Source organism: Hyperolius riggenbachi, chromosome 2 (genome assembly GCF_040937935.1).
Source record: "Hyperolius riggenbachi isolate aHypRig1 chromosome 2, aHypRig1.pri, whole genome shotgun sequence".
Lineage (NCBI taxonomy): Eukaryota > Metazoa > Chordata > Amphibia > Anura > Hyperoliidae > Hyperolius > Hyperolius riggenbachi.
Window position 1 is genome coordinate 328,494,012 of NC_090647.1, and position 14,422 is coordinate 328,508,433.

The window sequence follows — 14,422 nt, forward strand, 5'->3', positions numbered from 1 at the left end:
TTTAGGCCTCTTTCACAGTGCGACGTTAAAGTCACACGTTAGAAAATGGTTTAACGCAGACTATCACACAGCAATATTAAGTCTGTGCGACATTCACAGTGCACACGTTGCGTTTGTGTGCAGTGTGTAGCGTTATGAGAAAGTGCTGCATGCTGTGCGTTATACACGTTATTAGCTGCGTTGGACTGTTTGCACATGCTCAGTAATGACTTGGAAGCATACGTTTCATTGCCTGTATGCTCTACTGAATGCGGCGATAATGGGGCATTAAGTTGCGTTGCGACTTTTTGGGGGCGTTGCGCTGTAATTTGCGTTGCAACTTGAACGTTGCATCAAAACGCAACGTCCTACTGTGAAAGAGGCCTTAATCGCACCACGTTACATTGTGCAAAACAAAGTCTGTTTCATTGCAATGTGTCAGTGTGAAAGAGCCCCGAGGGCTAAAGGCCACATACACACATCAGACCATAGTCTTTAGAAAATGAAAGATCACAGACCAATTTTACCCCCTTCCATGTAGTATGAGAGCCATACCTACAGAGTCTATTCTATTGATCTGAACTCCCCATCAGACAGAAATCTTTGCAAGATGCTGCACACAAAGATGCTGTACACATGCAACAGATCAGTATCTGCAAAAGACCTGTTCCTGCAAAAGATCTGTTCCTGCAAAATGCATTCATAGTCTATGAGATCTGCAGATCATCATACACACCTTTGTTTAACAGACATTCATCTGGTGGTTAATTTAGAACGTTTTAAAGAAGGATGACTTTGGTAATTGACTAACTTCATAAATAAAATGACAATTCTATATCTTCTCCCATACTAGTAAACGGCATCTCAAAGTGAACCTGAGGTGAGAGTGATATGGAGGCTGCCATATTTGTTTCCGTTTAAACAATTCCAGTTGTCTGGCAGCCCTGCTGATCTATTTGGCTGCAGTAGTGTCGGAAGTACACCAGAAACAAGCATGCAGATAATCTTGTCAGTTCTGATCAGCTTGCTTGTTCAGGGTCTATGACTGAGCGTATTAGAGGCAGAGGATCAGCAGGACAGCCAGGCAATGGGTATTGTTTAAAAGTAAATAAAAATGGCAGCCTCCATGTCCCTCTTATTACCGTTGTCCTTTAATGCGTTGCAATTTTCCATAGCAGTGCATTGTGAAAAAGCTTTATTTTTTCAGAGTATAGTGTAAAAGACACCAAAGTGGCAGCCTCCATATAACTCTCACCTCGGGTTCACTTTAAAAGAATAAATGATACATCAGACGTGAACATAGTTGTTATTTTGCTAATACAAAGCAACCCTATAAAGATGTCATTTTTTTTTACTATAGTCTGAAGAAAAGTACTCTTAACAAACAGACCTCTTACTATACACATCACAGGAAATGGCCTACAAACCTCTACTTATCACAAACGTGCAGAGCGACTCACATACTTCAGAAATGACAATTACCATGCCAGACATGTGAAGAATTCTATCATCTACAGCCAAGCTAAAAGGTGCCATTGCTTTTGTTTTGACATGATAGAGAGAAACAACCACCTGGGGTGCCTAAGCATAGTGTGCACGGGAAAACATGTTAGCCAGAGAATACCTGGGGTAAAATATCTTTTCTTACTGACTAGAAAAATATTCTCATATAGGGAGTTTTTTTTCATTTTGCTTCATATTGTGTTCTACTTACAGAAGTGGTCATGTGGCATTAGGTATGTAAGTATGTAAAACATCTGTCAAAAAACCGCAAACACAGGAACAGCATTCGGAATGGTGAATTGAGATAGGTGTAGCATGCTATATTTTGTCTGCTTGTCATTGCATAGATCAGTTGCTACTTTAGAAGGCAAACCACACTTAGCATTGGTTTCAGTGATAAAACACATTCCTCCACACAAAAGAGAAAGTCATTATGTCCTGAATGTTGCTGCTTTAGAACTACATGTAGCATCTGAAGTTTTGCAACAGTCACTGCTAAAGCAAGTATATTTTTTATCAAACTGCTGGAGGGGTGAATCAGTGTGGAATGTTTTTTTCCTTCTTCTGTGAAGTTGGCAGAAACATCATATGATCTCCTAGAGTGCTCTGGAGGAGAAGCGTGCATAACATCATAACCTAGACCAGGATTGTCGGCTCAATCACGTAAGGGGCCAAAATCTAAAACATAGTCTAAGCCGTGGGTCAAATTTTTTATCAGGAATTATTGAAAAGTCTCAAACTGAGAACTGAGCTTCAGCACTGCTTTGGGTCTCCTCTGGTCTTCCTGACAGCTACACGCAATATGCTACATACCTCTGGCTCCTGATGCATGTCACCTGATTGGGAAAAAGAGGTAGGCAGCACAGAGCATGTGACTTCCAGGAAGAACAGAAGAGACACAGTGCATCGCTGGAGCAGGTAAATATTACACTGCTTTGCTGCGCTACTCTGCTATGTGGGAACATGGTGTTGGGGGGGGGGGGGGGATGTTTTACTAGCCACGTGGGGGTTTGAGAGGTTTAGATACCCAGAGAGAGCCCCATGCTCGTTTTGTTGGGTTGGTGGGGGGCCTTGTGAGTTATTGCTGCACCCCAGCTCAAACTGACAATGTTTTAGTCATAAACACTGTCACCGGTGTGCTCCTCTGGATGAAAAGGCTGTGTGCTGTTGTTCTCTTACTGCTTACAACGATACACATTTGAAGCACCGGAGGGCCACATAAAATTGTCTGCATTCGACCCGCAGGCCTTGGGTTTGAGACCTGTGATCTAGACTAAACATCACTGAGAGTTACACACCAATATATAGACATAAAGAGCATTTCTGACACTGCAACCAAGATAATTAAAGTAAAAATGGGTATCCTAAATATTCTATTACGTTCTACTCATTACATTCCTCTTCAAGTACATATGGGACAACCGATACTTAGTTTTTGTTTTCTAGCTTGTACCTGAGAAGCCATGCTTTTGTTAAGGTGTAGAACCCTTTTGTAACGATCGGTGTAACACAGAGAGGATCTGATTATCGGTGATCTGCAGTATCACCGAGAATACAGATATATACCCGATTATTGATGATCTGCAGTATCACCGATAATCAGATATATCTCTAACCTCTGGACACCTGAGTAATATGAGTGTTTGGTGCAACAGTAATACTTTGAGGAGAACACCCGTATAGAGGGTGCAAGGCAGTAGGGATACTGCCCAAAGAACAGGCTCCTTCCAAAAGCCTGAGGCTCCCCAAGGGGAGGAGTCAGGCTGCGAATGGGAAGGACCAGAGTGTGAGTGACACCAATGGTGGAGTTTCACCGACAGATCTGTGAACTATCTCTAAACTGAGGAGATAGTTCTCGAGGTCGGACAAGCCAGGTCGGCAACAGACAGACAGATTAGGTACAGAGGAAAGAGACAGACTCGGAATCCTAAGGCAAGCAAGGTTTGGCAACGGAGTATCAGATATAGCGAAGTACCAAATCAGAAATCAGAAGAGAGGTCAGGAAAGCAGAAGGTCATAACAAATAATCCACAATGTCTAGTCTATAGGTGTGAGCTCCTTGATCATTAACACCCTGGAACTAGTCTGAAGTATAACAGGATGGTAAAGCTAATTCTTAGTCTTGGGTGTGAGCTCCGTAGTCATCAACACCCTGGAACTAGTCTGAATAATAACACAGATAATACACAGTAATCCTAGTCTTGGGTGTGAGCTCCGTAGTCATCAACCATGGAACTAGTCTAGAGAATAACACAGATTCTGACAAACAGGTCTGAGTGCTACCACGTAGTGATCGCAACGGCAGACAACCAGAGAATGACCAGCACCCAGTATATATAGCAAGACGCTCTCCAGCGCCTCCCCTAAGTGCTGGACCAATGGGAAGTGGTAGAATTGTCAGCTGACCGGCTTGGTCAGCTGACTCCCTTCTGGCTGTCATAAAAGCTCTGCCTCTCAGCGCGCGCGCGCGTCCTTCTGAACCTGTGTGGACTATTAGTCCCAGCCACACCAGACATGTGTTGCAAAGCACTCGCCGCGCTGGACGCGGAATCCGCCGCACCGCTATCAAGGCATGCGGCGGTTTCTCCGCGTTTGGCCATACTACTGGATGTAGGCCTAAGCGTGCAGACCGCCGCGTAGGACGCGGAATCAGCCGCCTTGTTCTGAGTACACGCGGCGGCTTTTCCGCGTTTTCTCACACCTTTCCTGTGAGAAAACACAATAGAAGTTTTAACTGAATCAGGGTCCATATGCCTTATATGTAGTTGGAGTTGTGAAAAGCATGTCTAAAACAGGTCGTTGTATTGAGTGCTGGTTTCTTGCAATTACTAAAATATTGGTAATATAATATTGACAATATTTTACTATCGACTTACTTGGTCCCCTATCTCACACCAACCCTCCCTTTAATGCCTAATAGTAACCCCCCTTCTAATACCTAACAGTATCCCCTCTCTTCCTGCTTAAATCCCTGGCACCCAAAGTATCTGATTTATTAGCCAAAATACTAGAAGTTCAGCTAGTAATAGCCAATCGTTAATATTTCCTCAAAGTGGTAGCTGAACTACTAGCCAATTAGCTCAAAGCGGAAGTTGATCTGCGAGTATTGGGCGAGAAATGCAGACAGCCTCTCCAAATGTGGCCACCATCGAGGGGGTGGGGGTGGGGGGTGGGCCATCCATGATTACCCCCAAAGGAAAGTTTCCTTATCCAACTGCAAAAATATTAGTTGCTTTCCTTTTTAACCTGAACACCCATGGTCACTCCATTTGCATCATGTCCATGGTACCTTCAATTCTCCTACTCATCTTCCTGATGTTGCTGTCATCTATCACTGCTTCCTTCTCGTCTATGACTTCAACCACAATGTCTGGTTAATTGGCCAGCACCTCAGCACTCGCCTTTTCGTCTGGATCTGGAAGTCCCGCAGGGACAAGAAACAAGACAAGAATGTCTTGTTTCTGTTGCAATCATTACCTGTCAAAAAATAATATTTCATATGTAATCTTCCTCATTAGAAAGATGTTTGTAGTAAACTATTTTAATGCTAAACCTACCAAATCCATAAAAAAAGAACAAACAAACAAAACATAGTGACTGTAATATCTAGACAAACTTGCAGATAGAGTGAAAACCTTTAGTAATGGCTGTGACTATTGTTAAGAGGCTGCATGTACATTTTGCATGTTGCTTCAATGTTTCAGCCCAAAGTATAGAATAGTAAGAATCTTGCATGTTTTCCTTATCTTAAGCCCTTTCGCCTATTCTCTTGCTGTTTTTTTTTGTTTTGGTATTATTCTGTCTGGAAAGCTCCTGTCTACACCCTGTCTGAATTTCCTCTCCCCATTCACAATGTCTGATGCTCCTGTCTTGTGTATTTCTCAGCTCCTCTCATTTCTCAGTCCAGTGAGTCCGTTCATCTCACTTTTCATTTTCAGTCTCTATTTGCCACCAGTTTGCAGCAAGCAGGGGAGAGAAGATTAATTGGATTGGGGAAAGGCTCTGCTCTGAAAGACTTGACCATCGAGAATAAATAGCATCCACTTCATTGCTGTCAATACTTAGCTGTAAAGCTATATAATTTTCAGGAACACATCATCAGGTCGTTGTGATTTATAGCTGTCATACTGAAGTGGCCCAGTACTGTTCATGCTTAGAAGTGCTCAGATGAGAACATAACAGCTGTCCTCTCTTCTGATCTATAGGTGACACAGTTTTCCTTTTCAATCAGCCAATACTTATATACAGCCAAAAATCTAAGACTCTTTATTATAGCAATAAAACTAAAAGTAACATTGGACATGAAGGTCGCCTTTCTGTCACAAATCACAGGGTTGTCGTTTATTTGGTAGCAGTATATATGCTTTGTAATGCAGAAAAAATGGTGCCTAACTTCAGCATTACCATGACAACCAAATTCCACATCCTCCTAGCCTTAAAGCCTTTCAAGGATGATAATTTATAACTCTTCAAAAAAACTAACTAAAAATAATACTTCTATATTAGCAACAATTTACTAGAAATGATATTCTGTTTTAGTTTACACCTGAGTAATGGATCTAAGAAGCACCTAGCTTCCTGTTATGGATTTTTTTTATAACCTATCTTTCATTGCCAAATAGGTAGTAATAATAATAAAGAGGCCATAAACCAATGACTGCCAAAGATCAAGATGTGATGCTTTGAACAGCATGGATCCAGCATGGCCTATCATACCCAAACTATCCTCCGCCCATACCATTGTATGACAGTGGATTGAGTTCTCCTTTAATGGTGGTGTTTTTTCTGTTGGTTCTTGTCTCAATGCTATGGGAGGTTTCCACAAGTAATAAGAGCACCAGTCATTTGGAGTTCACAACCTGACGCACAAGAGGTGCAATGGGTTGCTCACCATCTGTAAGGGCCCTTTTACACTTCATGCATTGGTATGCATTAGTATGCGTTCGTATGTGTTGGTACTTGTTTTTTTCCATAGCAGTGCATTGTGAAAAATATTTTAGTTACAATACATATAGTGGGAACTGTGCCTTATGCTGGGTACACACGATGAGATTTCCCGTTCGATTCCCGGATCGATTCGATTAAATCAAACATGTTCGATTGGATTTCGATCGATTTTTCATGATAGGTATGCAAAATCGACGGAAAAAACGATCGAAATCCAATCGAACATGTTTGATTTAATCGAATCGATCCGGGAATCGAACGGGAAATCTCATCGTGTGTACCCAGCATTAGGAAAACATGGGCATTACTTTGAAAATCAGTTTTCTTTCAGTTATAACTGAACACAACTCTTTCAGGCTGACTGGTCCCTCACCATCTTCCCATGCCGCCTGGTTCTTCCACTACGTGGGACAGTAATTTTGTAAGTCAGCGCAGGTGCAGTCCAGCGGCGTGGGCTCCCCTGTTGAGCTCCTGTGGCTGAGAGTGCTCTGCTCCTGATTCCGATCCAATGTGATTTGAAAAACGTGTTGCGATTGCACTAAGATTTTTTTTAGCGATCGGAAACGTTGTGCATGTTGCATTTTGCCTGTAATTCCCACTGCCCAAATGAAAGCGCAACTGACGAAAAATAGCCAAGCAAATAGCATTGTAAAATTGCATTTTGCAGTGTAAAAGAGCCCTAATGCTGGGCATACACAGCTCGATTTTGCCACTCGATTCTCTCGCTCGATTGAGCCCCCGCTCGATTCCGTAGGTGATTCTCTTATATTCCACTTGTTTTTCTTATCTTTTTGCATTGTCCTCAATGTGGAATTGAGCGGTGAATCGATTGGGCGGGAGATTGGATGTGTCGCAATTATCTATCGAGCCATCTAAATGGCTCAGAATCGAGCTGTGTATTCCCAGAATTATAGTTTCCAGGAGCAGCAATAGCACATCTCTTGCTTGTCCTCCCTCTACCTTTCTGTAATGCTAGGTACACACCATACAATTTTCTGTTATGCTGGGAATAGACGATGCGTTTCTGCAGCTCGATTATGCCGCCGGATCGATTCCCGCTCGTCCCCACGGGCGCCTGGATTGATTCCCACTCGTCCCTGCGGGTGCTTCTCTTATCTTCTGCTCCTTTTTTCCATTGTCCCACCCGCGGAATCAAGCGCGGAATCGATCCGGCGGGTGATCGGACACGTCGGAATTTATCAATCGAACCATCTAATGGCTCGATCATGCCGCAGAAACACACCGTCTATTCCCAGCATTATGGTGGGAATACACGGGTCGATCCGGCGGCCGATTAGCCGCCGGATCGACTCCCGCCGCGTCCCCGCTCGTCTGCGCGTGCACGCGGATCGCTTACCACTCGGGATCAAGCGGGCGGGGGTCGAGTAGCGTGATCGGACCAGCTGAATATTATCAGCTGGCCGGATCAGCTGCTCAATACATGGTACCGAAACGTACCGTGTATCCCCAGCATTGGATTTCTAAGATTTACCTGCCAGATAGATAATTTTCAACATGTTGGAAATTATCCATCTAACCATCTATCTGCCTAGCAATTAAGCATTATTCTACTCAGCAGGAGCTAACCAGAAGACAATGCACCAGAGATAATGACCAGTCTCTACCAGTACTTTACAGAAAATAATATAGTGCTGGACATACACGGCGTCAAGGGAGGCTTATCAATCAAGCCTGATGGCTCGATTGATAATATCCGACGTGTCCGAATCGAGCGGAAGATAAGCGCCGGGCGAGCGGGAATCGATCCGGGCGGACGAGCGGGGACGCGGCGGGAGTCGATCTGGCGGCTAATCGAGCCGCTAGATCGACTCGTGTATGCCCAGCATAACAGAAAATCAAACAGAAAATTGTATGGTTTGTACTAGGCATAGACACAATTGACTGTGGGGCAGAGAGCCAAAAAGCTCACCAGTGTACTGATCGAGTGTAAACTGCCACCTGAAGCAATCAAATTAAAAGAGTTGATCATTTCAGGTGACATTTATCCCATGCGTATGTAGCTTAAGGCCACTCTAGTCCTGGAACTGGTGAATTAATATTTCATGGTCCACAGTATTAAATGCTGCAGGCAAGGCTAGAAAACTAAGGACTGCTCATTCACCCTTCTCTCTTGCTAACAGGACTTCAATATCAGGATTACAGCTGTTTCAGCACTCCATCTTTTCCTCAGTCCTGACTGGAAGGTGATATATATTGCCTGTTAACCTGCCATGTAGTTGGCTTGCTGCTGTCTTTTCAAAAACATTTGGCAAGAATAGCAGGCTAGCAGCAGGTGTGTTAGCCACAGATTCGGGGTCTAATGATGGTTTTATTTTGGAGGGGTTTGATAAATTATTTCTCTAGTGTTTTTATGTGTAGCTTGTATTGTGATGAGCTCTGAGTTCGTTTTTCAGAGATGGCCCAATCCCCACTGTGGATTGCATTAAAGTTTCATTGGCTAAGCCTTGTAAGGGTTTTTATTTTGCCTTACCCTTGATTAACTGAAATAAATGAGCGTGCAGGACAGTAATGTACCTAATTCTTACTTTTTTTTCCCTCCTGGTTGAACTTGATGGACGCATGTCTAACTATGTAAATCAATAATAATAGTGTGTCCAATATATTCCTCGCTCACACTGTTAGACCCTGATCAAGTATACAAGCATTTAGCCACATGCCTGGTGTTTGGTGTCTTTTGCGTTAGTTAGTATAGTTCTTGCATGGATGAGTGACACCATGTCGAAGAGAATTCTTCATGTCTTTCCCAGGAGATGGTTATTGAGGGCTTTAGACAGGATGGGCTGCTGAGAAGTCCCACTGTGTGAAACAGATGAGCGGGTCTGTTCTGGGCAGTTTTGTTTCTTTTTAATGGGAGAAACTCCTTATTTCCTTAGTTAGTGCACCTCGGCAATGCTGGAGGCATTGCTAGTGTTGGGAGGCCGACTGGGCATGGGACTGGGCATGGGATGGGTCTTATGTCAAATGTTGTCCACTGCGCAGACCCACAACATTCAGGCTTGAAGTTGTCTTCTTAATTGTGAGTTAAATCAGTGGTCAGTCTCTTATTATTTCTTTCACTTGATTGGGTGATGATTGACTGTATTTTATGGTGGGCTGACCACACCACCTGGTTCACAGTTAAATTGTTAATATCTAGTCCTAGGTGAAGCAGTCTGTCAAGAGCCTAGGTTCTCAGTATGTTGTTGCCCTGGAGGTACTTAGGCTTACAGTATACTTACCTGTCCATCGGTTTGGTTGGGGTCCCCTCCATTGCACCACTCCTAAACCTTTGATTTCAGTTTAGTTAGAACCAAAATATGTAGGAGCTTTATTTCCCCATTCTGATGCCAAAGTGTTGTGTTGGTCTACTGAGCTGAGAGTCAGTGGCGTAGCTAAGGAGCTATGGGCCCCAGTGCGAGTTTTACATGTGGCCCCCCAAGCGCTCTGTACATAATTGATACGGCGCACCAAAACCAATCAAGGACATCCACAGAGTCAGAGGTGCAAGAAGGGGATGGGGAACAGCTTGTTAATGATTACTACTATTCAAAGCATCTATAGAAGTGAATATTATTAGCACAGGGCCAATAAAGAGAGAATACTTTGGTTAAGAAAGGGCCCCTCTGGCCCAAGGACCCCGATGCGGTCGCAATCTCTGCACACCCTATTGCTATGCCACTGCTGAGAGTGGCAAAAAAAGAAAAGAAAAAAAAAGCGGGGATATAAATATGAATGCTTGTTCCTCTATCGACTTAAAGTTAAGTTTTTAAAGTTTAAAGTTTATACCAGCAGATGTTTATTTCATGCACTGTGTACAACAGCAGGTAATGGCAGCACTTCCAAATGCAGGCTGCACCCAAATTGACCAGCTGCACAGATGTGCAGAGCCCAAAACACGGGCAGATTACACAACTTGCATTCAGCAGATGGAGGATGTTAGCTTCCAAAAACAGTTTGTGTGCAGATTGTTCAGTACTGGACTATTGCACGACGTTGACATGCCCTCACAGAAGAGACCTAATCACTAACTAACAATTAAAACATAGTGTAAGCCTGGGGCTGCTTGCCATAAATGGTCCACATTTTCTAAAGAACAGCAAACATTTGGCTGAGCTCCTAATCAGCCTGCAACTGAAATGAAACCAACAGAGGTGTGCAGCACCCCCAGGTACTTAAAGAGGAGCTGTTAGGTATAAGGTCTCAGAGAAAATAAACACATATATCAGTAGCTAAAGATTGGCTGTACTTACATTACATATGCATTTCACTGTCCACGTTTGTACTTCACAGAATTTGTATATAGTATATGCAGAGATTGATGCTCCTGACAGCTCATGGCAGGTTCCATGTTTGTCTGTCTCCTATGAAGCCAAATGTGTCGTCATGTCCTGCCTGCTTCCTGATCACAGAAAAGCTCGTACTGAATAACACTAGTGTGCAGTGAATATTAATTAGCCATGTGGCTAGGAACAATAGCGGACTCCTGCAGTGTACTCTGCCGGGAGATTTTTCAGTGCTGTGCGCTGGACTCAGTTACAAGCTGCTGAAACTTGATCCTGTAACTTCTCCTTAGCAGCCGAGGGGAGGGCCCCAGAATGCTTTGCAGTATGGTATGCGGCTTGCGTCCTCTTAACAGCTTGGGTCTAACAGCTTTGCTGATAAGCACACATCAAATGAAAGAGATTTTTATCTTCACTATTGCCTTTTTGGCTTCCGTCTAAACTGTTTAACACAGGAGAATAGAGGTTTAAATTAGCTTCTGCAGCCTGACAGTTACTTTTTAAATACACACATTGAATACAAATCAGATCAGATGCAAATTATGCACTAAATCCTAATCTAGATAAATTGAATGCAATCTGATACACAGGAATGCCGCTAGCCACCAGTAGACTTACATTTGTGTACAACAGAAGGTAATGGCAGCACTTCCAAATGCAGGCTGCACCCTATTTGGCCAGCTGCATAGTTATGCAGAGCCCAAAATACAGACAGATTACACAACTTGCATTCAAAAGAGATGCAGCAAATGGAGGACGTTAGCTTCCAAAAACAGTTTGTGCGCAGATTGTTCAGTACTACACTTCTGAGTGAAAAGGGTTCATTTTTGCTCCCAATCTCTCTTCTGTGGCCTTGTACATCCAATAGCATAACTACAGGGGAGGGAGGGGGCAGAGCTCTAAGGGGACCCAAACTACTACTTTACTCCCTCCGATAAAGGAGTTCATCCTTCAGATCAGGTATTTTTGTGGCTTGTTAGGGGTGTGAAGATTATGATGTCCACACTTGTTCTAGGACACTTGCAAGATGGGCCTCCAGGCTGTGAGGGTCACCAGGGGTAGGCGAGGGAAAGGGTGTGAATATTGGGGACACATCAAATTTTTACTGGGGGGCCCCATGATTTGTAGTTACATCCCTGTACACATCACTAGCTTCTTATATGCTTGTGCTTTATACTGTGATAACTAAGACATAAAAGCTAATCTTGTGGAGAAGGCAATACGGGACTAGATTAATAAAACATTGTCTGCTGTTAAGTGGACAGCAGTTGCCACCCTCAGTCACATGAAATCATAGGCAGAGCTGCTGAGAGGTTTGTGAATTAGTGGTTGTGTGATTGTAGTCACATGTAGCATCCTCAGCAAAAATATTTATTTTTGATTTTCTTTTTTAGTTTCAATTAGTTTGTATCGGTGTATTAAAAAGGTAGAACACATCCATATTTGGTAATTGTCCCCACGCAGGGGGCTAAATTCACAGATTGTCAAATTGTGGCAACGTAATAAGTGCAAAAGAAAAGAACATAAATAAAACATAATACACAATAGCATAAAACAATACAAATAAAACAAACACAATGGTACTGTATAAACTTTACAGCTAATCAGTAGTGGGTATCAGAACAAGGTTAGACCAGCTTAGAGTGGTGAAATAGACCTCAAATGATAAGTGGGTGAAAGACATGAAAAGAGCATCACATATTGGAGACCTAAAATTTATTGTCAGCATAATCGACCCATGGTGTCCAAGTGTTCATAAACTGAATCATTTTATCTTCAACTGTTGCTATCATACGCTCATGTATCATAGCCGATGTACTATTGATATCACATAACATCACATGTCTAAATGGGCATTCTTCCATCCATTTTTGTTTTCTATTTAAATGAGCACAGCCTGGATCCATTGAAAAAAAAATATGTGGCTGCCTGCATGAAACTGTTGAGTTGTGACCTTTTAGCAATCCCTGATATCATTTAATATGAGGGGATAACATCTGGACATACTGTATGTTTACTTTAAAGGGGAACTGAAGAGAGAGGTATATGGATGCTGTCATGTTTATTTCCTTTTAGACCATACCAGTTGCCTGGCAGCCCTGCTGATCCTCTGCCTCTAATACTATTAGCCATAGCCCCTGAACAAGCATGCAGCAGATCAGGTGTTTCAGTGGTTCAGACTTATAAGTCTGATCTGACAAGACTAGCTGCATGCTTGTTTCTGGTTTTAATCAGATACTACTGCAGAGAAATAGACCAGCAGGGCTGCCAGGCAACTGGTATTGAATAAAAGGAAATAAACATGACAGCCTCCATATACCTCTCTCTTCAGTTCCCCTTTAAGGCTCTGAAATTGTGACTTCTGTAGCTGCTTTGCTTTTCATTATCCCCACAGTTCAGATTGCAAGGGGGAAAGGCACTGTCTGAATCTGTGTGAAAAGATTGGAGCTTGTAGCACAAGCATTCTGTGGTGTAAGAAGTGGCCACTGTCTGTCTGGGCTGCTCACCAGGTATTTTACAAGTGATTTATCAGACATCAGCTAATGACTTAGCTTATAGACAAAGACAAGCCCTATATATATACTGAATGCCTGTGCCATTACAAAAAAAATAGCATATGGTAAACATAGCATTAAAAATAAACTGCATTTGAAATTCTGAAAAGGGCTGGATAACTTATTTTGTTATCATGAAGTTAAGTGCAATCATGTACTGTAGCTCCTTAGATGTAGCATTACACAAGCGTAGTAAAGGAGTATTACTAATAGCTTCATTGCTTTTTAACTAAATTGATGCATGTTGTATGAATGTCTGTTGTGGAGACATTAGTTTGTAAACTCCATTGAAACTAAATGAATGATGTTGATGATGGTACACTTTTGCCAACAAAGAAATGTAAAAATAATAATGATGATGATAATAATAACTACGGTATATCTAAATGGCAGGGAGGGTGCATGCTTTTACTTTTAGTTTAGATAGAATGAGGAATAGTAATGTGCTTTTGGCCTGAACCTTAGTAAGGCTGCTGTAACTAGCACATAAATCACTGCACCTTACTGAAGCCTGCATTCACGCTTGATTCACCAAAGTAACAGCTTTTGCTCACATGCTAGCCAGTGGTTTGTGACACAGAACCGCTCATTGTGTACCGTGGCCGGCTGAGTGTTCTTGCTTAACTACCACAACGTTAGAAGCTCTCCATGGTTCTAATGTTTTTAGTTCCATGAAAAATGGGCACAAAAAAAAACATTGTGCACCCCCTTTTACCGAGCTTTGTTTCCACCACTATTTTGCGCCTCTTTAGGCATATCTTCATGCCTGATAACAGTATCCAGGGTTTGACGCTATCTGATCATCCTGAAATGATCGGATGAACACCTTTGCTTAGCTAATCCTGGGAATACACAATGAGATTTTTCAGCTGATTTACTGTCTGATTGATTTTACGATTGATTCACTTATCTTTTCTTATAAATTTCTATTCACTACTATGAGAAATTGATCAGAAAAATGATCGAAAATAAGATCGGACATGCCGGAAATTATCTATCGAACCATCTATCTGCCAAAATATCTAATGGTGTATTCCCAGCATTAAATCTATAAGGGTCTGCTGAGATGTTGGCCTAGTGTGTAAGAGTCAAAAAAAACACAGCTGATGATCATATTTTGTTCTGGGTTCTTCTCCGGGACCTCCTATCCTCATCAGC

The 14,422-nt window shown here is 42.5% G+C and overlaps 1 protein-coding gene and 1 long non-coding RNA gene across 8 annotated transcripts in view; one reads left to right on the forward strand and one right to left on the reverse strand.

Moving 5' to 3' along the window:
- NKAIN1 (sodium/potassium transporting ATPase interacting 1) overlaps positions 1-14,422 on the forward strand; it is a 90,994-nt gene that overhangs the window by 18,323 nt on the left and 58,249 nt on the right. The window contains exon 1 of one of the 5 annotated variants that reach the window (XM_068269307.1): positions 6,801-6,850. The exons of 3 other annotated variants lie outside the window; for them this stretch is intronic. In XM_068269307.1, the coding sequence (XP_068125408.1) occupies positions 6,812-6,850 (39 nt within the window). In that variant the 5' untranslated portion in view covers positions 6,801-6,811. Of the gene's footprint in view, positions 1-6,800; positions 6,851-13,170; positions 13,220-14,422 lie in introns of those variants that run through there. One more of the 5 variants, XM_068269311.1, reaches the window with a different exon arrangement.
- The window catches only part of LOC137546626 (uncharacterized), a 111,237-nt gene that overhangs the window by 8,369 nt on the left and 88,446 nt on the right, over positions 1-14,422 (reverse strand). For all 3 annotated transcript variants that reach the window (XR_011026309.1, XR_011026307.1, XR_011026306.1), the window contains exon 4: positions 4,772-4,959. This is a non-coding gene — a long non-coding RNA (uncharacterized lncRNA). The remainder of the gene's footprint in view (positions 1-4,771; positions 4,960-14,422) is intronic.